This window comes from Pinus tabuliformis, chromosome 1_2 (genome assembly GCF_031772625.1).
Source record: "Pinus tabuliformis cultivar Carrire ecotype Pingquan chromosome 1_2, CPIR1, whole genome shotgun sequence".
Classification (NCBI taxonomy): Eukaryota; Viridiplantae; Streptophyta; class Pinopsida; order Pinales; family Pinaceae; genus Pinus; species Pinus tabuliformis.
Genome location: NC_142298.1, coordinates 58,192,829 through 58,218,175, shown reverse-complemented (window position 1 = coordinate 58,218,175; position 25,347 = coordinate 58,192,829). Strand labels below are relative to the sequence as shown.

The 25,347-nt window shown below is 39.8% G+C and overlaps 1 protein-coding gene across 2 annotated transcripts in view; it reads left to right on the top strand.

Moving 5' to 3' along the window:
* Window positions 1-24,009, top strand: part of LOC149204419 (ABSCISIC ACID-INSENSITIVE 5-like protein 3) — a 116,649-nt gene extending 92,640 nt beyond the window's left edge. Inside the window, exons 3-4 of one of the 2 annotated variants that reach the window (XM_089394714.1) lie at window positions 23,447-23,528; window positions 23,693-24,009. In XM_089394714.1, coding sequence (XP_089250840.1) covers window positions 23,447-23,527 — 81 coding nt within the window. In that variant the 3' untranslated portion in view covers window position 23,528; window positions 23,693-24,009. Of the gene's footprint in view, window positions 1-23,446 lie in introns of both variants that reach the window. The other variant, XM_089394713.1, reaches the window with a different exon arrangement.
* Window positions 24,010-25,347: the final 1,338 nt, after the last annotated feature.

The window sequence follows — 25,347 nt, the reverse complement described above, 5'->3', positions numbered from 1 at the left end:
TGGAGGATGGAATCCTATGATAAGTTGTTCATCTTTTCAATCATCAGTAGGAAATTTTACTTGACATCCTAGTTTATCTATAAACTCTAGAGAACAAGTATTAAGGTTCTAATATGAGGTTTTTCGTAGGAGTACTATCCTTATTTAATCATTTAAGATAATAAAAATTTAAACACATACGTATCTTGAGAATTACATGCCTGTGACTTTAGGTGTATCTTAATACTTGATTTTACTTGGGTTGGTACCTTGTGCTTCAAACTTATCTAATCAGATCTTCAAGACTATAGGACAAACTTCGGATGAGATGACACAACTTCATGCTTTGATTCTATTTGATAACTTATGACAAGGTTGTATTTATATACTTGTAGTGTCATCCCTATCTTCGTCATCATAGAGATAGTAACCCGGTCCTTTTTGTAGGGATAACCCAAGCAATGATTATCCATCTTCAGTCCTGAGTTTTCGTCACTATGATAACACTGATCCCTTCACTGTGGTGAATCCTTCGCACTATAGTAGCACCGAATACTACATTCTGTGATAGCACGGATCACAAAGGTCTTCATGGTAATGTCGAGTTTGTCTTTCATTGAAACACCATTTTTGAGCTCGTGTAGAGACACCAAGACCTCTCTATAGTCCGAACTCCTCATTGTGATGCCATTGAAACGGTCCAAAGAAACAAGCCTTCACTGTTGTGACAACGAATCCTTCTCATCCTGTAATATTCGATCTTGTTCTTCTCTGTTGGAGCATTGAAACTATCTCACTAGAATCCAAACTTCTGTTGCGTCATCGAGAGCTTAACTTATGACATCCAAACTCGATTTCAGATGTATCTAAACTTGTCCTTCTAGTGAAACTTTGATATGCCTTGTTCGTACTTCTGTGAAGGTAATGTGAAGTCCTTGCCTTTGTAATAACATTGAATCATTCTACTGTTATGCATTAAGACCTTCTCATGGTGGTGAAACCGGACCCTCATCACTGTCAAGACAGTGATTGCACCGTGACTGTGGTACACTGACCCCAATCCGCATTCCTAACTATGATAGCAGTGATAGTATGTCTCTCTTTTATATATAGCGAAGTTGTATCTTCACCAAAAATATTAAGACAGTTCCATTACCTAAAATGTCATGAATCCATCCTGGAATAGATACAAACTTGTTTCTCCTTCATTTTAAGTGTCTTTAATATGCTCACTGTAATCTTCAACTATGATACCATGTTGGAAATCCATAGAGGTGGCAGTTAAAACGATTTCCCAATAAATGACATTATCTTGTGATGTTTTCATCATTATTATTAGTTCTTATTAATTATCTTTCTTATCATCAAGATTAATGCCAAGTAACAAATAGAAGAGAACACAAGTTATAGGCACAATGCCAGGGAAAAACCCCCAATCTAGGGGAAAACCCAGTCAAATTCTTCCTTAAGTAGATTCAAGATGAGACGACCAAGACCCTTACAAACTAGACTAGACTCCCTCCATCAAGTCATCCTTCATCCTTGTTTCTGTGGCAGCATTGCAACCTTATCACAGTCATAACATCCAGACCTTGAACCGAACTTTGAAACTGCATCACTGTACTAGCACTGAAACTCTCACTGTCCGAACTTAGTCACTGTAATAGTCCAAAAACTTCTACTCTGAGATGGCACCGAAATTCCTTTCTGAGATCCGAACTTATCACTGTAAAGATGTCGAGAATATGTCTCTGAAATCTTATCCGAATCGTTCTTCTGTGATTTTTATGCGAGCTTCTATATCTTGTTATAGCACCGAACCTTGATCTTTGAAATCCGAACTTCTGAGATTGATATAATGTGAAGAGGTTAGACTTGTATTTATAGTAGTTCGTCTGTCCTAAAAGAGCCGACATGACCATGTGAATAGGTGTGACATTGTAGAAGGCCGACATGAAGATAATTTATATGAAGCCGACTTGAAGACTTTGACTTGATGACTTTGCTTGAAGAAGATGACTTGATGGAGTCTTTGACCCAATAATAAATGATTTTGACAATAACCTAAAGCCTACAATGGAGGCTTGACCTATAATTGACCCAAGCATGAAACCCATGCTTTAATAAGTCAATTCAATTTAATAATAAAATTCTTTTCATTACATTTTGACTTCAAGTACAATTATGAAGACCGAACCTAGTTACAGTTTCCAACAGCGGGATCACTATATATATGACATTTGACTTCCTCGTCTTGGCCAATTTGGATCTCACACACAAGTATCTTTTGCTCATCCATGCGAAGGAGACAAGGAAAAGGAAGGCTGAAGTTGACTAGAAGAAGACTGAGCTCTCTCTCTCTCTATTTGACCTCACACGTGTGACAGATAGGTTGAGATTTTTTGGGTATCTTCACTAGGAACAGTTTGAGTTTTTCTATGGAAGGAGCAGGTTTGAATTTCGACCTTTTTGACAGGCCTTGACCAAATCTTCAGGCAACATCTTATCTCATCTTGTGGGCAGATTGACTAGGTTTGACTTGTGAATATTGTTGGTCAGTTTGATGTTGTTTTGACTAGAAGAATTAGATGTATTTCTTGATGACTTGAATAATTTCTCTAAGAAAGAGGTTGTTGGGCTTTTCCCCCAAGTGGGGTTTCCCAAGGTAAATCCTTGTGTCTCTTGTTTGGTTGTCTCTTTATGATCCTACTAGCATTTTGTTTCTACAGACGAGATCTTCTGTGTAATTGCTTTATGTTGAATGTGAATGCTCGAAAAAATAATATAAGAAATCAAAAGAAGTGATTATTAGATTAGAAGACCTTGAAAAATCAACAATCACCCCTTTAAAGGTCTTCGGTAAATGCATAATCAAACTTAATGTCCATGAAAAGGGTGGAGTTTTCCTCAACTTCACTTGCCAAACTGTCATCTTCAGCATTATCCTCACCACGCTCCCTTCATGGATTATTTTCAAGGTCGCTTTTAATGTGTTCATCTTGATGATCCATAAAGGGATTTTCCTTTTGCCCATGGTATTCTTATTCATCACAACCATGATTTACTCATTAGCGGAGTGATCAAGATGATCAGGGATGATGATTTATTTTTGATGGTCTTCAACATAATTGAAGAGACCCTCTTCTTGAAGAGATATGATCAAGTCTTGAAGGACAACTTCAAAATGACACATTGGTCCCCAATACTTAAGCAATTCTCCTTAATGGAAGGGATGCTCTTAGGTCTACATTAACGTTTAAGCCAGTCTCTTTGATCAACCCCAAAGGAATTAACGAAGAACCTCATGAGAGGATCCTCATGAACCATGATCTCTGAAGTATACTTGATAAATTTGGCAACATGATCCACAACTGAAGAAGGATCATCATCGAATTTTGGGACATTTGTCATAGAACTTGTATCCCATCTATTTTGATATCTAGGAATATCCTTAACATACAAAGCAAGGTACATCTCATGCAGATCCCAAAGAGCCATTGCCTTGAGTCTTGCATAGTGACCAAATGGGGAGTCGCCATGGTGAATTTAAAATGCCTTAAAAGATGCTTGCTTCACCCTACAAGCATTTAAACTTTGAATCTCAATGGGCTTCGTTCTTCCAATGGAATTGCCAGATGAGCAGATTTATCCTTGTCTTCGGGATAAGCTCAATCAGTGAAATGAAGCTCAAACTTCTGATAATGAGAAGGTTGACTCAAATCCTCCCTGGCAACAGTGCCAAAAATGTTGCCCCAAACTCTAGCAAGACTTGTATGGGGGTAAACTACAAGGGAAAAACTAGACCAAAGGACAACAATGAGGTGTGTCCCACTACCACCTACTTTTGTGGATTTTCGCCCTTGGCAGGCTTCCCTTTAGATAAGTCACCTGAGGATATGTCAAGTTCAAGGATCAAGGTGATAAGAGGGGCTTATAGAGGACAACTCTTCCAAAGAACAAGGCTTAGTGAGTAAGATAGGGCAATTTGCATCCTCTAATAAGGCCAATTTAGGACACAAGTGATCTAGGGCTTGAGAAATAGCAAGCCATATGGATTAACCTAGAATCAAGAGGCCAAGAAAAAGTTTCCAAATGATGAATATCAACAACCAAAGGAGTAAGAAACCTTCAGCAAGCCCCCAAGTTGAAGCTTAGGGCAAATTGGGGTTTTCTTAGGGAAAAATAATTCAGCTTTAGAATGGATGGATTGGCCACTAGAAGTGATTTTAACATAACCTACAATCCTTCCAATCTTGAATCCTTCCACAAGCCAAAAATTCCACACTAAGTCAATTTGTGCCCTAGCCCTAACTAGGGCTTGACGTTAAAGCAGCCGAAAATCAATATAGGAGAGAGAAAATTAGATTTATGGTGAAATTTGTATGTGATCAACAAAGTGACAAGGCCGGTGCCTCATCCTTTAGATGATGGAGTCTATGGGAGTGAACAATTGGCTAAATCTTGATAAGGAGTAAGGGAATATTGAAGCCCTAGCTCGAAACCCTAACTATTACTTTTGTGAGGAATAAAAGTCACTTAGGAGAGCTAGTTTAAGAATACACCAAGGGGATTTCCATTCACATTTTATTGATGAGTAATGCATACAATGTCATTATCTAGATTCCATACATTAATTTTCAATAATAACTAACACAATGGAAACCCTAGATAACAAATCATTCCATACACTAGACACAACAATAAAAATTTATCGAATCCAAGGTTTACAAGATAAAATGCATGTACAATCCTTTAATGATCCAAAGTAACATCTCCAAGACCAAAAAAATAGCTCTAAATAGCAAAGTACACCATAGAATCACATCTCCACAAGAATCCAAGAACGCTGAAAATCTCTAAGAGGGTCGAAAACAGTCACAAGTGATGATGAATAGAAATGAATGAGCCTCTTCTTTATTTATATGAGTAGGACCTAATGTTAGCCTAATGACGCCCCTAAAACAAGTTTGATCATAAAATATGCTTGGGTTACAAGCCAACTCACTAGCTTTAACAATAAATGCCCTCACCAGCCTACACGTGTGAGTTGCTAGGTCTCTAGGGCTGATTTCATGCATAAAAGAAAGCTCCAAATGCCATGTCCAAGTACTATGAGGTGTCCAAGTTGATGTAGAAGCATGTAAACATTGATATTTGAGGGTTGTCCCTCAAATCAACCTCATTGTCTCCCCTATGGTTCCAAGATCCAACTGTGGCACCGCAAAGTGGTCTCCATGGGTTTCCAACTGCTCAAATTAGTCTTCTCTTCTCCAGTGTTGAGGGCTTCTCAAGTGAAACTAACCCTCCCTTGACTTTGAAGGTGAGACCAGGCTCATCTAGGCTCTGAATCAACTGCCATCCATCATTTGGTGCTAGGTCAACCTAGGGGCATGGTGGGTCCAGATGTGTCATCTTGAAGAGTTGTCAAATCTAGTGCAAAGTGGTACAATTTCCTAGGTGCAAGAGGTGCCTTGGAGCATGTGTCATTTGTTGTGACTGCTAAGAGGCCCAAGAGTCTCAACGCTTCACTTGTTTGTGCCAATATACTTCTTTAATGGCCTTGGTACCTATGCCCAAGACATGGGTTGTTGAACCACCTAAGAATCACAACACAAATTCTATTGAAGCAACCAATCATTAGGGACAAAGATAATTATTGCATCTAAGTGAATCAGGTTTAAGTGTCATGGGCTATTTAATACTTCAATTAATGATCCGCTTCCAAAATCAAGACCCTGATCTCACAATGGTGTTTTCTCCCTAGGTAAGAGTGGCTAAAGGAAAACCCTATTAAGTGTTTCCAGGCCCCAAGTGGAAGTAATATTTCCTTAGTCCACCCTTCAATCGATAGGCGTTGGTGAATAATAATGATGATCACGAAGGGGATAAGACTTCATGGTCAAGTGCCATGACTGATGCAAGTATCAAAATTCTGAGTGTATAGATGTGACAAGGGTGCATTCGTGGATGCATGAGTTACCAACTAGGTCTTTGTTTTTCCAGCCCTCTTGTGCGCCTTTTACTTTTTCTTGATCTTTCTTTTGTATCACTGCTCATAACTCAAGGGTTAGAGGTTGCTTTGAATGATATAGCAGTTGTATTACCTCTTAATGATGAGCCAATTCATTGCTCATCAGGGTTGGGACATGCAAGGGTTCCTTCTTTTTGATGTAATGGAGCAACATATGCTCAAGAATTAGGTGATGGCCATAATGAGTGAGGTAGAGCTCATGCTAGGCTTTTGCCCACGTGCTAATCAGTATGTCTTTGGCCATCTTTTTGCATTTTGATTTTTCTTTCTTTAATTTTGTTGTGGCCCTGATATGATCTTTTTGTTTCTTTTAGTTGCACCAGCCTCCCAAGGCAAAGTTTCGAGGCCCTACCCTGGTACGTGAATATATGAATGCCAAATCCCCAAGAACCAATGGCAAGTTGAACCAGAAGAGTGGAGGTGAGATACGAGCTTCTAATGTAAGATGGAAAGTGATAGGTATGACATATGGGAAAATAGAACTATGTTATCTCAATCGAGGCTTCCCAAGTAGTGCCCCTCCTATACCCAAAGGGCCTTGATGGAGGTCCCATTGGACTAGGATCAAACATTAACCCCCCAAGTAAGGTGAGAGAACAAGATCATGGTCAAGGTCTATTAGTCTTTCAGATCACCCCATAATCTATACTAAATGCCCAAAAACAAACAACTATAAGCACCCAATCACAAAATGATAAAAGTACCTTTTGAATGGCATCCCACCTTATCCAAGTGTTAATTCTAGATGGGTGAGAAGCACATGGATGATGCAAGTGGCAGAGATATGTGGCATATCATTAGCTAATGGTGGCTGGCAGGGGATGCTATTTATCTGGTTGGTTGGATGGTTGTCCAATGTAAGAGACAAGTTTTCTCCTATGGGGTTACCCATTTTGGCGGGTAACAAATGCAACATACTTAATAGTTTTCAAGATTTTTGGATTGGAGCAATTGCAAAGTTTCCATTGGATTCTATCATGTATGAGGGTATGGAACTAGCATTTAATCAAGAGCACCAAGCCCTCTATGTACGTTGATGTCTGTGGCATTTAGTGTTGAATTCCTCTGTCATGACCCTTGTAAAATCATACCTATCGCTTAAACAAAATCTCAATTTGACATGTTAAAATTTTTCAATCTTATTTTATGCTTAAAGGGTGATATTGATGATGAGGATCCCAATATAGGCAATGATTTTGATGATATGTAGGTTTTTGTTGTAGCATGATTATTTTTGGACTATAGAGGCCATTTAGAGCCTCTTTGTTAACGTATTTTTAGTTCAAAGGTGGATTGCACTCGATGATATTTTGGTTATGTGCACCCATGCTATATATATGAGAAACTTCGTGTATTTGTGTATAATGGTTGGTTTCAAATGGATGCACATGAATATTTTTGTCTTTTTTTTTCAAATTTTGAATATTTATGTATATTTTGGTCGACTGATTTTTTGGTTTGGTATTTTTCTGATGCCCAATTTTGGGGTCGACCTGTTCGATGATTGGTCCAATTTTGATAACATTGGTTTTGTTACTGCTCAAACTAACAGGGGTCTTAGGAGGGGATCCTATAGAGCAACTACTAGGTCAAGTGGCAACAATGGAGCGATAGCTCACTGTCACCTCAGCTAAAGCTCCTTGCTCTTTATGAACTTTCACTGATGGGAGGAGTCCCGGTATGAGAGGAATCACAAGAATAGATGGATCAATGATAGGATATGGGGTGATTCCTAAAGCCTATTCACAAGAGAGGCTCAAATAATTGGCTTGCTTGCTTTGAAAACAAGGTGGTTAGCTCTCTAAGAAGGGATATGAGGATACCTAAACCTAGGGTTGCAGAATATCCCTTAACAAGAGGTATCCTAGACCTAAGAATCCTAAAGGAGGAATGACTTCTATGTAATCCTTGTGGATGTGAGTCACAGTTGTGGGACCACAAAGAAACCAGGTGGGCACAAACTAGGTCAAGGGTGTGGAGTTGATCAATAATAGAGGGGCTTGACCTGGCTAGGGAGGAGAAAAGGATCAAAGGAATAATTTTCTTTTGAAATTCAAATGCAATGAGCCAAATGAGGACACTAACCCAAAGGAACCTAGGGAGAGGAATTATCCTTAAGCTAGGGCTTGCAATATCTTGGGATTCCACTGTCGGATTGAGCTCAAATTTGGAGGACCCCTTGAGAAGTCCCCATCGCAGTTGTAGACCAATTTTCAAGGGTTTTGGATGGCTACAAAGGATTTTGCTTGATGCCCTAGGAGACTGTAACCACTCAAACTAGTAGGGGACCTAAGGGGAATCCGTAAAGGGCAAATACTAGGCCAAGGGAAACAAATGGAGACTTAGCCCACTATCACCTTAGCTAAGGCTCCCTTCTATTTATGGACTTTCACCAATGGGAGGAGACCCAATATATATGGAGTCACTAATGAATGATAAGTCAATGGATATGAGTGACCCAAACAAACCCTTTCCTAGAAAATTTTGAAGGATGGAGCTTGCTTGCTTTCTAAGCAAGGTACTATGTATTCTAGGGAAAGGAAGAGAGGATTTTGAGGGTTAGGTTTATGGGATAAGACTTGTGAAGGAGTTCCCCAATCCCTAAAATCCTTGTTAGAATTGGTATCCCAGATGGTTCTTGAAGAATGATTTTTTAAAGGAGCGGGACCACATAGGGCCAAGTGGACCCGGTCTAGGGTATGAGGAAAGTATGTAGCAACCAATGATATTCTTACCCTAGACAAGGTGGGGAAAGGATCAAAGAAAGTATTTTCACTCAAAGATGTTGTTTTGACCCTATGAGGTACTAGCCTTGGGGATGGCAGGGCAAGTTTTGATCCTGGAGCTAGGGCTTGGCTTTTCTCCCAACTCCACTGTCAGAATGTCTTCAAAATTGGAGGAGAGCTAGAGGAAAGGATGGCGCAAGAGACCCTAGGAGATCAAATTCTTTTGATGGCTAGCTTGTCGGGAAATTGATGCCCTAGGTACCCCAATGTGGCTAGTCCTGGAAGGATGTGAGAGAATATGAGTTTTAGTGACCACCCTTGGTAGATCAGTGCCTTAATCTTTGGGAGAATGGAGTCTATGTTGAGTATGAGTAGGATTTCTTGGTTCCCAGTCAAGGAGGCCTCAAGATCACTTCATTTTCCTTCTAGGTCAAGAAGAAGCAACCTTGTAACTTTTATACTTCGATGTGCAAGAGGAATGGCTTGTCAAGGTCGAATTCGTTGATAGAATTACCCCTAGGAGATTTCGCTCCTATTACATGGCCCATACATTGGGAGATGTTATAATAGAGACAATTTCCGCAATTTTAAGCAATAAATGCATGCAATAATTAGCCCTAGAACAACGAAAATCCCAGTCCAACATATATGACAAAAGTAAACAAGAATAACATCAAAATGCACGTACTTACTTGTAATAGGTATATCCAACCATTCACAATTGACAATAAAGAAGCTCCAAGAGAATATATACCAATATCCATGTGAAAATTCGAGAATCCCACCCCAATCTACTGCTGCAACAATTGATTAAAATTCTCCTATTTGTTAATTACTGAAACAAATTATTTACTACTTCCTACAACAAATATCGAAGCTAATACAACTACAGCCTTCACTTAATTAATTAATTTGCCCAAAACAAGAACAGAACAATAGAGAAAGATACATGCAAGTGACATAGTATTTTTTTGGACAAATGTCCCCGGAAAAACCTAATGCGGGAAAACTAGTGCTGCAGCTCTCAGGGTTTTATATTATTAAGCAATAGTTTCTGAATACAACTCTGGATGCCCTTCTAGCAATCTAGTTACAGAGAAAATAAACTCTCAGAAAAACTTAGTGAGGTTACCTCACTCTACCCGGCAAATCCCGGTTGTTCCGGCAGTTGAACCAACTGTCCCCGACTATCCCTGTGTAGGCCCTGCGTCAACGTCAAAAGGCTCTACGTCAGCTCAACTGGGACACGTCTTGCCTTCTGGAGCAGTTTCCAATCCTCCTGGCTCAGAAATGTCAGCTCCTCTGCAAAACTCGAACTCCTGCTCTGGATTACTGCGTTGTCTCTGTGTGAGCCCTTTCTGGCTCAGTGTCAAGCTCTGTGTGGGCCCTTTTGGCCCAACGTCAACCCTTCTGGTGTCTCTCTGCCTCTCTTTGCTGCATATACTGGCTCCTGGAGAAGATACTCCAACCCAACTATCCCTGCCCCTCACTGCAACAACTCACTATCGAAATTCTCTTGGCAGTTGCTCTGCTTCAGAAAAGCGAACTTCTGAACTCTCTGTGTGTTTTTCCAAGTGGCCCTCAAGCCTCCTTAAATAATCTCCTCGTTGACATTCAACGGCCCAAATTAGAAGCTAATCAATGGCTAAGATAATTTATGCTTGATCCTCATCTTCTTGTAGAAGTTACACCCACAGTTTATATTAATACCCTTTAATTATTTTATTTTCCTAAGTTTAGACTTTTAGGGTCCCATTAAAAAAATTAATTATTTTAATAAAACCGTTTCTAGGTGGAATTTACCAAAACAATTTTTGGGTTCTTTGGAATACATGTGCCCAAGCCTCCCTGCAAAATTTGAGACTTAGAGCACATCCGATGCTACTAGAAATCAACAATCCATACATCAAAACTCATCCATAAAGCTCCAATTCATCCTCTAGAAAAGTGTGAAAATCTCAACAGAGGTAAGATATCTAAACCAAAGTGATGATGAGAAATGAACTCATCTCACTTGTATTTATACACAACTTAGGAGTTCGAATTAGCCTCCTTGGCCTACATAAGCCCCAAAAATAAAATAATGTCTAATAATACAACTTTTGGTGACAAGTCCACCAAACTAGCTCAGAAAAGAAAAAGAAAGCCTCTCAAGAGGTCAAATAATAATCTATGCATGTCGTAGGGCCCTCTAAGAGGCCTAATGAGGTCCATGGGTGCCACAATGAAGAATAGGACCCTCAAAAGCAGTGGACAAGGGGTTGGCCCCTTGTAATAACCTGTGGTGCTCCAAATGACATGTGGGGGCACACAAGTGTTCTCATGGGTCTCCAAACAAATCCAAGATGCCTGTAGATCACCTACAAGAGCTAGTATGATGGTGTAGGTGATGCCACATCATCATGCAAGTCCTGGATCATCTGCCAAGTGTATGGTGTAGATCTGGGGCCGGCTAGGCATGATGGATCGGGTGCATCCTCCTCGTTCAATACGTGAACCACGAGCAATCTCTGAATGGTTGTGGGGATCCATGGGGTGCAATCTGCTGCTATGGAGGCCCATGGCTCTTAATGCTCACCCTACATGTGCCGATGGCCCTCTGGAGGATTTAGACCCAGTGTTTTTAAAACCGGAACCGGTGACCGAACCGGTCCACCTAATGAACCGGTTTACCGACCGGAACCGGTCTAACCGGGACTGGTTTGGTCTAAACGAACCGGTTTTTAAAAAATACATTAAATAATTAATTTTTAATGAAACAAAACTATTTTTAAGATGTAAAACCATGATTCCAAGCCAATAGAGACAAAATATGCAAAGTTTGCTCATTTATATACCATGCAAAGGTGAATATATCAAAATGGCACCGAGTGCAATACATATCATCGACAAAATAGCACCGAGTGCATTTAAATTGATAATCATAACATGTTAGTGGTCCCACGATGTTGTTAGTCTATTGATAATTGCCTCTATACCTACTTTAAAACACATCATGAAAATTTTAATGCATTCCTCCTATTTTCTTTCATACATTTCCTTTGCGACTTCTAGCATATGTGCATTGTTAGAAGTTCTGTGTTTGTTTTCTGATCATTCTAATATATATTTGTATCGGATCTTGATGATCACGCCTTGTGTGGGAATTTCACTATCTTCTGAGAATCTGGTTTTCTTCACAGGCCTTGTGTCTGCACCTGGTTTTGCATATTGAACTTTATACAACTGTTTCAATGATATGCGTCTACCCAACTATTGCAATGATATATACTTTACACAACTGCTTTGTGTGGTTCCTATGTCATCCCAATATTGTTGTTAGGAGCTTTCCAACACATCTAAGCATACAAAAGGAAAAAAAGCTTCTCTAAACTGGACAGCCTGTGTAGAATTCATTAGGCAGTTAGAGAATGACAAGTTATATTTGAAAGAGTAGGTCAGATCAAAGCATACACCTCAGCAAGGCAGGCTTTTAGTAGCCAAATTGCAGAGGGAAACTTACCCATGGGAATTGTTTGGAGGAGGAATCTCTCCTTTAAAAGTTGATCTGGATAGCCATTATTAACTAAGTCTTGACACATTGGTGTGCATGAGATCACAGAGCCAAGGAATGTAGAATTATCCATTGTCCATAAACCGGCCGGTTTAGGACGGAACCGGCCGGTTAGCAATAAACCGGCCGGTTCCGCCCTAAACCGGCCGGTTTTTACCGGTTAGGGCATATTTTCGGGCAAATGCTGCTGTAAACCGGGTTTTTCCACCGGTTCCGACCGGCCAGCCTTCCAACCGGCCGGTTAGGCCGGTAACCGGTTTTTTCCACCGGTTTTGAAAACTATGTTTAGACCCCGTATAGGGAGACCAAACCCCAAATGGAAACCATCTGCAATCCTGCATAAGATCCCATGCATCCCCTAGCCTTCCAGTACAACAAGTCATTAGAGAAATCAAGTAAATGAGCTTACCTAATCATGGACCACAAATGGGGACTTCATAATGGCTCGCCCTTCCATAATGGGCTTCGGAATGTGCCAATGTCTTCTAAACTCCAAATTGGGTTAACCAAGTACCCTATTAGGTGGTTTCTACTTCTAAAGGGGATAATATTCAAGGTACATCCTTCAAAAGGTGGTAGCATGTGACAGATATGGTGAATGAAGTAGGGGATGAGAAGGGGCAACCTTGGGTCACATGCTGGGTTGCAACGGTAGCTAATAAGAGGGAAGCCCATACTTGGGTTTATAACGTATAGGAGGGAGCAATTTTGGTACATGAGGTGCCTCGACCTTGATTTTTCCACCCTTCTTTTATGCGTTTTGCCTTTTTATGATTTTCTTTGATTAACTGCTTGGGGCTCAAGGGGTTAGAGCATGATGTATAAGATGTAGCAGTGAATTCCCCCCTTTAAAGTGGGGCAGTTCATTGCCCACCAGGGGTTGGGACAATCATGGGTTTCTATATGATGAAGAAGGCTCATAGAACCTGTAGGAACCAGGGTGATGGCCATGATGATGGGGTAGAGCGTATTGGCTTTTGCCCACGTGCTAAATGTGTTTGTCTCGGCCATCTTTTGCATTTTGTGGCACATTTTCCTGTTGAATGTGGCCATATATGCTTTTAACTTTCTTTTTAGCTACATCAACCTCCGGGTTTCATTCCAGGCCATGACCCAAGGTGTGGGCAAGGGGAAGGGGCAAGATAACCCTATGTAGACCCAATGGAGGAATGTGGACCCAAGCGAGAGAAATGATGGATGGGGTAATAATGAATGGAAAGAGGGTAATATAAGTAGATAAGGGAGCTGGACCACGCAACCAAAATTGGGGTTTCCTGTGAAATACCATCCCTAGAACCAAATGGTTGGTAAAAGAGATCCCACAAGACTAGAATCCAAAGTTAATTCCTAAAAGGGGTCTAGGGGACAAAAGCACAGACCTAGCCCATTCTTTCTGCCGAATTCTCCCATTAATCCATGCCCAGAAGTGTCCATGATAAGTAAACTACAATACTCAATTTCCAAATGACAAGGCATACCTTTAGATTCGGGAGGCCCACCTTCAAACATACGATCATGGCAGATGGGCGAGGGACCACATGGCTGGCTCAGGTGGCAGAGAAAATGGCACAATGAGTTAGCTGATGGCTGCAAGGGGCTATTGGCTACCGACTGAGGACCATCTTGGAGAAAAAAAATTATCCTTGGGATATTACCCACAAAATGGTTGGTAACAGAGACCTTCTAGGGTTAAGCCTAGAATTGGAAAAGATGAAGAAAAGAGAGGTTATTTTGACCACCAAAAGGATGCGAGGATCAATGCCTTGCTTCTTGCACTTAATGGAGTCAAGATACACCTAGATCGAAGACTTTCTTATGCTAGGGAGCCCTAATTGACCTTTGCTAGCCTTTCCAAGAGCAACAACTAGGTTACTAGGGATTTATACTTCAAATTTGCAAGGGAAATGAAATTTCGAGGTCTTTCAACCAATGAGGTGCCTCTAAGAACATTCACCCACTCTCTCAAAGAGTAACACATGCATTAAATCACTTATTCAAGTTTTCAAGAAAAATTTCACATTATTTTATCCCATACAAGAATAATGATAGCAATACCATGCATTAGACAAGTAAGATAACAAGAATAGCATTAAATTTCACTTACAAGAGAGAGGGAGTATATCTATTCACCAACTTTGCATTAGAAAGAAGCTCCAAAGACAATAGTGAAAATCCAAACATCATAGTGCATCAAGAATCTCCAAAAATTTGGTCCAAGAAGGCAAGTGCGAAAATCTCTCAAGAGATACTAATCCAATCCAAGTGATGATGAGAGGAATGAATGAGCCTCTCATCTATTTATACAATCCATAAGGGAGTTCAAATAGCCTAAATGGCCTAATTAAGGCCCATATAATAAAATAATGTACAATAGTAACATGACATGGTGACAAGCCCACCAAGATAGCTCAATAATACAAAGATGAAGCCTCTTAAGAGGGAAAATAGTAGATATAATGAGCCTTTGGGCCAAAGAGGAGGCCTAGTGGAGTCCAAAGTGAGAGAATAGGCTCCAAACATAGGGATCAAGGGGGTGGCCACGTGATACTCAAGCAAATCTTATGCGGTGTCCCCAAGTGGGTGTGGGGGCACAATCACATCCTCATGGGTCTCCAGGTGGATTGATAATGCTTGTATACCATCTGTAAGGGCTAGATGATGACATAAGTCCTCTCTCTGTCTTCCATGGTGAGACACATCCTCATCTGGGCCATGGAACATCTGCCAAGTGTGTGGTGCAAGTGTGAAGTTGGATGGTATGGGTGGTCCAAGTGCATCATCTTCATCCAAAAGGTGGAAATGAATGGTGTTGAGGGATCCATGAAGTGACAATCTGTGCCCTGCTATAGTGGAGGCCCATGGCTCTCAACGCTCACCCTACAAGTGCCAATATGACCCTTTAGAGGACTTGGACCCAGTATAGGGAGACGAAACCCCAAATGGAGACCCACTTGCAATCTTGTATAAGATGCAATGTGTCCCCTTGCCTTCCAATACAACAAATCATTAGAGTAATCGAGTAAAAGAGCTTACAAATCATGGAATCAAATGGACACTTCATGGTGGCATGCCCTTCCATAGTGGGCTTTAGCATGTACAGTTGTCTCCAAGCTCAATAAGAGGGTTAACCAAGGACCCTATTAAGTGGGTTCTACCTCTAAAGGGGGTGACATGTCCATGGTACGTCCATCGATTGGTGGGTAGCATGTGATATAATGGTGGAACAAAATGGGGCATCAGGTGAAGGCTCCAAACCACATGCCATAGTACAAGGGTAGCCATAATAAGGGAAGCCCACACTTGCATGTATGAATGTAGGAGGGAGCGATTGTGGTACATGAGTTACCGTGACTTTTGTTTTTCCACCTTTCTTCATATGTTTTTTGCCTTCTATTGATTTTCTTTTATAAATGCTCGGGGCTTCAAAGGATGAGAGCATGATGTGTAGGATATGGCAGTGATTACCCCCTTCAGGTGGGGCGGTTCATCGCCCACCAGGGGTTGGAACAATAATGGGTTCCTTAATGATGAAAGGGGTCAATATGAATGACCCTAGAAACCAGGGTGATGGCCATAATGATAGGGGTAGAGCTCATGCTTGGCTTTTGCCCATGTGCTAATGTGTATGTCCTGACCATGTTTTGCATTTTATGACACATTTCCTATTGAGAGTGGCCAAATTATGTTTTGTCTTTTTCTTTTAGCTGCATCAACCTCTGGGCATCGTTTTAGGCCCAACCCAAGGTGTGGACAAGGGGAAGGGGGGGCTAATTCCTTGTGGACCCAATGGACAAATGTGGACCCGAATGGGAAATATGGTGAAAGGGGTTGTAATGAGCGGAGGGGAGTGATGTATGTGGTGCCAGGAAGCAGGACCATGCCACCAAAATCAAGATTTCCCTATGTAGTGCCAGCCCTAAAGCTAGTAGATAGTAAAAGAGATCCCACGAGACTAGCATACAAGGCTAACCATCAAATTGGACAAAGGAGACAAGAGTACAAAGCAAACCCACTCTTTCTACCGAATCACACCACTAATCCATACCCAAAAGTGTCCATGATAAGTAAACCAAATTACCCAACTACACAATGAAAGGCCATACCTTTGGGGTTGTGAGGCCCACCTTCAAACATACAATCATAACAAATGGGCAATGGACCATATAGCTGGCTCAGGTGGCGATGGACCATATGGCTGGCTCATTACAGTTAAGTTTCTTAAAACTAAATCTCATGTATAGTGGCCAATAATGGAATGTCATTCAACCTTTTTTTTAAATTGCTCAAGATTTTTCATAATTGGCAAGTGTAAAGGTTGTGCATAATACTATAAAGTATAGCTTGTTATGCTTACAAGCTTGAAACAACTACAAATGTTAATAGTGAATTTTGAATGTGTGTGTGTACATAAAATTGTCGTCCCCTAAAAAATTTGGGGGTGTGCTCTAGCCATTCCAGGGACGCGTCCCCGCCATTCCCACATCCCCAAAACTAGTGCAACATATATAAACACACACACACACACATGCCGATGTCTTGTCGTCTCCCCTAAATTTCCCTATAATTTGGGGGTGTTCCCACACTTTTCCCCCCTGTGTGTCTCCCCATTCCTGTGTCCTCCCATCCCAAAAATTTGATGGAACATTGAAATTAAATGGAAAAATGATCTTGTTTGGATACAAAAACTAGAACAAATTTTATCCCGATCTTTGGGAATTAGTTATTGGAAAATTGCCAAAACCTAATCCCATCACTGATGACTATGAGTGGAAAAATAAAGTGTGTTACTTTTTCTCTTTTTTCTTTGGAGGATGATTTTCTTTGCTACTGTATTACTATTGATGTTTGGAAGAAGTTAAAGGATTGATATGAAACTTCAATTAAACTTTAGAATTTTATTGTTGAGAAACAAATTAACCAAATTCTTGATTGTCTGCTTCTTGCTTCTCCTTGATTTTAGTGATTGAACTAATAGAAGGTTGTACACTACTTGTGGATATTGAAGCGAAAAAAGATGAGATCATTGAGATCATTGTGAGAAGGTGAGGCCAAGGAAAAGCTATCACTTTTCACTCCCTCTCCCACAGTCCCCCTAGATCTTGCTATTCCTCCTGCAAGCGCAATTCTGACAGTTTCCCTCTCATTTCCACTTTTTCCCATATCTTGAAGTGATTTATTGACAATATGAATGTTTTCCAAGGTTGCAGCTAGACAAATTCCCATTTCATGCCCTACAATTTGTGTAAGATGGTATTTCAATTGGCTGATTACCCCTGTCATTTTCTTCACACACATCTCGCAATTCAACTTTTGTTGTTTATGTCCATCAATGGGATCAACATATTCGCACATGGGGTCCAAAGCTTTTGGCATTTTCCAATAGCAATGATTAAACCCAGGGGGGAAATGAAAATTGAGATTCAAAAGACAAATATGCTGCATATAAAAAGATAGATCTAAATAAATGGTAGATCTGCTGCTAAAAATCGACAAGATTGGGAGGGGGGAATTGATTAGCATTGCAAAGTCTATCAAAATTCTCGAAAAACAAAAATTACCATGTTGAAATTATTACACATACCTACAAATACAAAAGCAGCTAATGGGAATCAATCCCTACTCCATTATAAATTGTTGATGGCAAACAAAACACTCTATTTATGGCCCTTAGCTAAAAAAATTGGCGGAGACCTCCTTTATTCTCAAACCCCTTCATTTTGTTTTGACAATGAGTTATAAAAATCCATTTTTTGGGTATCAAGCAAAATTTATGCAGCTTGCAATTTTTTCTTATCAAATCACGATTTTTCTGAAATTATCACGATTTTTCTTGGCAGATGAAATGCGATTTTAAAGGGGTTAATATCATTGGCTTATACACATAATGACATATCATGATGTCTACAATATTATTGCAATGTTTGCAGCACTATGTGCACAAAAACCTACTACTAATTGTTAGTGAAAGTACCTTTGAACAGGGGGAAAGGGCGCATGCACACACCTGCTAGCTACAGACAGTCTTCTGCATCAGCAAATCTGGGCACCTGTAGGTCTAGGAGCATCACTTTTCAGTTATAGAAGGAGAGGGTGCATGCATGCACCTGCTAGCTAGCCTTAGATAAGACACATGTTTGTGCATGCACCTACCAGCTAGCCTTAGATAAGGCATGCACCGCAATCAACTTGTCGTAAAGGCATGGACCACTGCTGAAAGATAGAGCAGGAGTCAAAATAAAAAATAGTTTGGCTTTATTTTTTAGTAAATTATATTTTTGAGTTTGAGTCACATGCAAACCTATATTTGTAACCCTAGCACACCCTTATTGAATCTATAAGAGAGGGCAAAGGTACAGATTCATTCATTGAGTTCTGAGTTTAGCAGCAAGCAGTTTAGGGGCATTTTTGTGTAGCAATATTTTTCATGTTCATAATTAGTAATAGCAGTGACAGATTTTGATAGTCAATTCTATGCATTGTTTCTACAGCATGTGCTTATAGATTTTAGGATTTACTAATAGAGTTGTTTTAATAGGTTCTTCACTTTGTTGTTTTTAGTTTCTTGTAGGAATTGTAGCACAGTGTAGGTTCTTCACTTTGTTGTTTTTAGTTTCTTGTAGGAATTGTAGCACAGTGTAGAATCTTTTTACCATGTGTTAAAAAATTTCTCTATGGTATCAGAACAGTTTCTTGAAACCTTCTAGAAATCCTTGAATGGATTGCAGGGCTGCTGTCTTTGAGCGGGTGTTGTCGAGAGGCTTCAAGGGTGAGATGCCCTAGATTTGTGTTTGAGAAAAGCACAATGGACCTATGATCAAGTTATTTTTTGTTAGGTTACTTATTTGTTTTGTGTGTGTAGATATGATTATGTAATTGCTACTTAAAACCTACATAAGGAACATACAACCTACACAAGGCTTGCTACTTGTTACCTACCAAAATGGGTAACCCTATAGGAGAAAACTTTTCTCCTATCTTGGGTAGCCAGCTAGCCAGTAGCCCACACATTGCTCAGTGATAATGATATGCTACATTCTTCTGCCATTTGCATGGGTCATTCACCTCTCACCATCTGACATTCTTCTTGAATGAAGGTGGGCTACCACTTGGCAGGTACTTTAACCATTTTGCAATCAAATGCTTTTACTTAATGTTTTGGGAATTCTAACAATACAAAGGGGTGATTTGGATGATTGACTGATCTTGATTGTAAATTTGTTCCCTCACCTCAACCGGGGGGGTTAGTCTTTAGTGCTAGTCCAGTGGGACCTCCTCTAAAGCCTTAGGGTTTTAGAAAGGTCACTGCTTGGGAAACTTGGATTGAAGTAGCGTGTCGATAACAATTTCATACTTAACATCTTTCATCATTCCCTTGATACCACCTCCATCCTTCGGGTTAACTGTCATTGTTTCATTGGGATTTGGAACTCACACATCCACATCCTTGAGTAGGGTTGGAAAACTTCGCTCCAAAGATTGATGCAACTAAAAGAAAAGAAAAAGCGTAAGATGGCCACAACAAAAGAAAAAGTAAGTTAAAATGCAAAATATGGGTGGGACATAATTAGTGTGTGGGAAAAGGCCTAGCATGAGCTCTACCCCCCTCATTAGCCATCACTCGGTCCTTGAGCACTTGATGCTCCATCTCATCATAAGGAACCCTTGCATGTCCCGATCTTGATGAGTAAGAAATCGACTCATCTTAAGGGGTAAATTAAATGCTCTATCATAAAAAGAAAGCTTGGATCCTTGAGCTATGCACCATATAAAAACATTATAAAAAAGAAGTAAAAGGCATACTAGAGGGATGGAAAAAGAAGGTTGAGGAAAGGGGTAACTCATGCATCCACAATTGCTTCCTCCATTACATATATACACTCAGGATGTGGACCACCATCAGTTGGTTCCCTAGCCATGAAGTCATCCCCCTCCATTGCCACCTATTGTCACTAACACCTATGAATTGAAGGGTTGACCTTGGAAATGTCACCTCCCCTTAGCAGCTGGAAGCACCTGATAGGGTTATTACCAAGCCATCTCTATAAAGGTAGGAAACACTTTTATGGGACTTGGTCTAGTTAGATATTTGAAGTTGATCACAGTTTGAAGTATCACTATGCCCCTAACAGTTAAGTATGGTCAACTTAGATGCATCTATGGTTATTGTCTCTAATGAGTGGTTGTTTCCACTTGACTTTAAGATGGTTTTTCCAAGTGGTCTTGCACACAGTAGTCGAGGGCTTGAGGGCATACTATTCCACCCCTACTCCACATGATGCCCAAGCCGTAGTACACTTCCAGAGAGCATGATGACCTTGCAGATGCAATGTTGCCCTTCTACAACAGAATGTTGGGCACTTTGATGATCCTGACAAATGATTGACACCCCAGAGCACCCTTAGATGCTAGAACATTGAGCTCACTTTACTTGGCATTGAAGATTCTTGATGATGTACCGAGCTGACCCAACGTGCCCCCAAGCTGGCCTTGACTCTACTTAATGAGCATGCCTTGATATGGAGCCCAAATGATGATGGTCATTCCTCAAGTCATCCTCATGGGTCAAAATTTGTAGACACCACATCATAAGTTTTTCAAGACATCTTGCAAATATATTCACATTTTCATACAAGACCAAGACAATGGATCACATCTATTAGAATCACAAAGATAGAAATTTCTTCAAGTTACATCCATCCAAAAATATTGAGCTTGTAGTACAAGCAACAACCCATGCAGGTTTGTCAACAAGCTATGAACATGAGAATCCATCTCAAAACCTCTAGCAATGAAAGCAACAATCCAGGCATGATCAACTCCCTCATCTCAGGAGAATCTTCTAGTAATTGGAGCATGAGTCTCATCAAGATCAACACCCTGTACTTGAGAAAATGCCAACAACCCTGTCCCTATACTCTACAACACTCCCATTCACTACAAGCCTGGAATCAATCATTGAAACCACAATAGGTTTTGAACCTATCTCCAGGACATCCTACCATTCATAAGCCTTCACAATTCTATAAGGCTCATCCAATTTTGGAATGTACAAGTGCCACTGGATCAACAGCTAACTTTAAAAGGCCACCCAAAGTCAAACTAGCTAGATTACAATTACCGATGGTGTACTATTGTCCTTCAAATGCAACTATCTATTGTACATCTGTCATACATGAAACTGATAGAAGATTCTTATTCAACGAAGAAACAAACAAAACATAATCCAACTCATGAACATCACCTGAAGGCATTTTAAAGGAAATGGAGTCAACTCTTTCATGGGTCAACCGTTAAATAGCTTCATCACCAAGCTCCACATTCATGCAAAATGTAGGATGCATTTTCCAAAAGAAAACGTGCCACCCACTTTGATTGTAACGGGAATGAAAATAAATTCATTCTATGATTTCCTTTTGCCATGGGGTGAGTCGTTGTGTATTTTGTTTTCCATTTAAGAGTTTCCTTGTTTCATCACCGTAAAAGTTAAAACTCTTCTAATCCAATTAGCACATAATGCAATGTCTGGCAGACGAATCTCTGTGTACATAGGATCACTTGCCCATGCTGTTTAACTAAGAATATGTCTTCCCATTTCACATGGGCATCCGTTAAGGATAAATTTAACTAACGTTGACCATGTTCTGCCAAAATTTATGTGCCATGAAGAGCAACTTTCAACATTATTTTATGATAACTTATTTGCAATTATTGGAAGTCATGTTTCTAAGAGTGTCTTATGTACTTTATTCAAAGTTCAAATATATCGGCTAAAGCAAAATGGCCCTTGGATATATAAAGGCTTTTGGAGAGCAGTGGACATCCACTTGAATCTGTAAATATCGTTTTTAATTGTTATCGGCAGCTTAGAGGAAACACCTAATGATCCTAATAAGCTCAGTATTTGATCGGCCCTACCAGGAAGAATACTGTATCTTTGTATGGTAGTAAGCAGTAGAGTTCATATTTGGTAACTTTGCAGCTAGATTTATGGACTTGGTAACCTAAGAAGTTTTACTCTTTTCCACACCAGTGAAACATTGCTAAATGACAACTGAGAAATTATAAGCCATAAGTATGGCTAACAAGTTAATTATTTTCGCTGGCTTGGTCCATGACCAACGATATTAGGCTGGATAATGGTATCTTCTCTTGATTGATGAAAATCAAGCTACGTTTTTCTTTCTAAGACTAGTCATTGCTTTATCTTGACATATTGCTAAATTTTTCCTAAGCTCAATGAAATGTACCGATTCTTACAGTGAAACTCTTCAAAACAAAGGATTTAGTCATATCAGTCTCTCTTTGATCTGGATTCTGTAATTGATGTTCTATTTAAAAATGTGTTCTACCAGTCTGCAAAGAAGGCATCAGCTTTGAAGCACCACCTTCCATTGCTTAAAAGATTAACATAAATTAAACAAAATTTCGTCAGCTTGGTAGAAATTCAAAGGTTTGTCCCAATTCGACTGTATATAATATGTGTGCAAGCATTTTGTCATTTGAAACTGTCATCTTAGTTTTCAGCCATTCTTTTACATCCTAAAATTTCATACTGTAAAACTTGTTTTTCTTCCAATCACAGATAGATGCAGTAACAAGAAAAGAAGGGATTTATTAAAGCACTATCTTGTCTTTTTTCTCTCCATGCTTTATTAGCTTAGTTCAATAGAATTGTGCCCTTCGTTTAGTTTTCTTACTCTATTCTTGCCGTGTGTGTTATGAGTAATCCCACATGCATCACAGTTGTGAGATGAAGGGGGTTCATGAGGCATTACCTGCACCAAAAGATTTTCTAATCTGGAACTTACCGGAAGCTATCAATTATAGAATCACAGATCCTACCTCCCTCCTTTGTTAACATCATCAATGATATTAGTGTCATGCCTCGTGGGCCTTCTCTGGCTTGTGATTGTTATTTATGTGATGTGTTACAAACAGTTACTACAGTGGCATATGTATTACGAACAGTTACTACAGTGGCACATCCCTGTGGTGGGATTTTGTTGCACATTAATAATTGCTCTACTCTATTCTCTCAGTTAGTGACAGGCACATCAGAGTTCCAAAAAATCTATGGTAGTCAATCAATAATGGTTTTTTCTCTCAGTATCCTTTGTAAGCCAACTTGTAACATAGTTCCTGTCTTTTTTTTTACAGGAAGCTGCAAACCTGCTGCATTCAGTACAACCTGGACAAACAAAACATCCACTTCGAAGGACTACGACTGCCCCATTTTGAAGTTATGTAGTCATTTTGGTATTCTCTACAAGGCATCTAATTGATGGTTGTATATATTTTTTCTCTAAAAAGTGGCGGCATGTGTATATGGCATGCGTGATGCATTAAATGATGATTTTATTATCCAAAAGCAGCTTCTGAACATGGATCTTGCGCCTTGTACAGAGAATGTAATCTTGTGCACCATTGACTTGAAGATCAGAATGGCAACTATATGACAAAAATAGCTTCTGAATTTTCACTTGGGTTTATAGAGCCTCTGCTCTTCAATTAATTCTGGATTTGACTGGGAGGCTCTGGTTGCTACAATGTACATTAATCCCAAACCCTTTTGTTATATATAGGCTGATTGCAGTGTCTTACAGGAGATTTTACTGCGGTGTATAATCATGGATTATTGATATTTTCCATCTTTGGAAGGTATGTAATGGTTGGTTTCTTGTTCAGCTGGTGATTTTCATATATGACTTATTCAATTGAAATATGATATGTCCAAATGCTCTCTGAAATAGCCCATGCATTTTCTTTACGTTAACATAAACAAAGCAATGCACCTACCTTGTTCAAACGGTCTTTGCCAAATGGGAACGTCTTGGAAAAGTGGGTAACAGATCACTGCACTGAGAATGTCTTTATTAATCTCTGTGCAAGAGTTCTTAGTGTATTTTCCAAACCTTAAATACAAGAAACAGGTTTTAGAAAGTGGACCTGGGTTTTGGGGATGAACTGGACTCTCTCTAGACTGATAATGTCTTTATTAATCTCTCTGCAAGAGGGCTTTCTTAGTTTATTTTGAAAATCCTGAATACAAGAAACAGGTTTAGAAAGTGGACCTTGGTTTTGGGGAAGAGATGGACTTTTTCTAGACTAAGAATGTCTTTATCAATCTCTGCAAGAGACCTTTCATAGTTTATTTTGAAAACCCCAAATTCAAGAAACTAGATTTAGTAAATGGACCTTGTTCTTGGGAAGAGCTAGACTCGTTTTGAAACCTTGTTTCTCCGAGTTTAACCCAACCACCATGTCCACCACCCCTGCATGAATGAGGCTACCAACCTCCCATTCACTTTTGAGTGATGATGCCATGAAAGAAATACATGACTTTCATGACAGTCTTTTAGTCTTGCAATATAAAACAAAGGAGGTATATTGCTTGTACCAGGTGGCGTGTTGAACTAGATCTAAGGGAGGTATATTGCTTGTACCAGGTGGCGTGTTGAACTAGATCGAAGTGAGGGACTGCTAGATAGGATGTTCCTGGATTTGGATAGGTCTTGGTGGACTTAGCATTTGGATGAAGGAAACATTGCCCTTCATATGTAGGATCTTGAATCACTTCCACCATCTTATGTCAGCTTGCCTCAAAAGGATCCTTGAGCAAGAAACAAAACTCCTTTGATCTCCCAAAATGTGGATCAAGAAGGCTTATAGAAAATGAAATGGAAAAGGAAGAAAATGTCCAACGAGCTCGAACTGGTGTAAGAGGATGGGGGAAACAGGAAATTGTATTAAATAAAAAATTCCTTGAAACAAAGTCCCGAAATCTAACATGGAGGATCTAAAGGTACACATCCTATAGAATTAAGAAAAAGAACCCACCAGTAGAAGAATATTTCAAAAGGGTTTGTTTGTGGAAATCCTAGGACATCAAGATCTTGCTATTTACATTCCAATGAAGGGTAGGTAGAGCCATTCAAAGAACAAATTTAAAAGCTTTAATCGATGTAATTTTTTTTTTGTCAAAGTACTTGAGGAGACAAACCCTAATATGGGGTGCATATCGTTGTCTACTTTGCTCAAATACTACATGTATAGCTAGT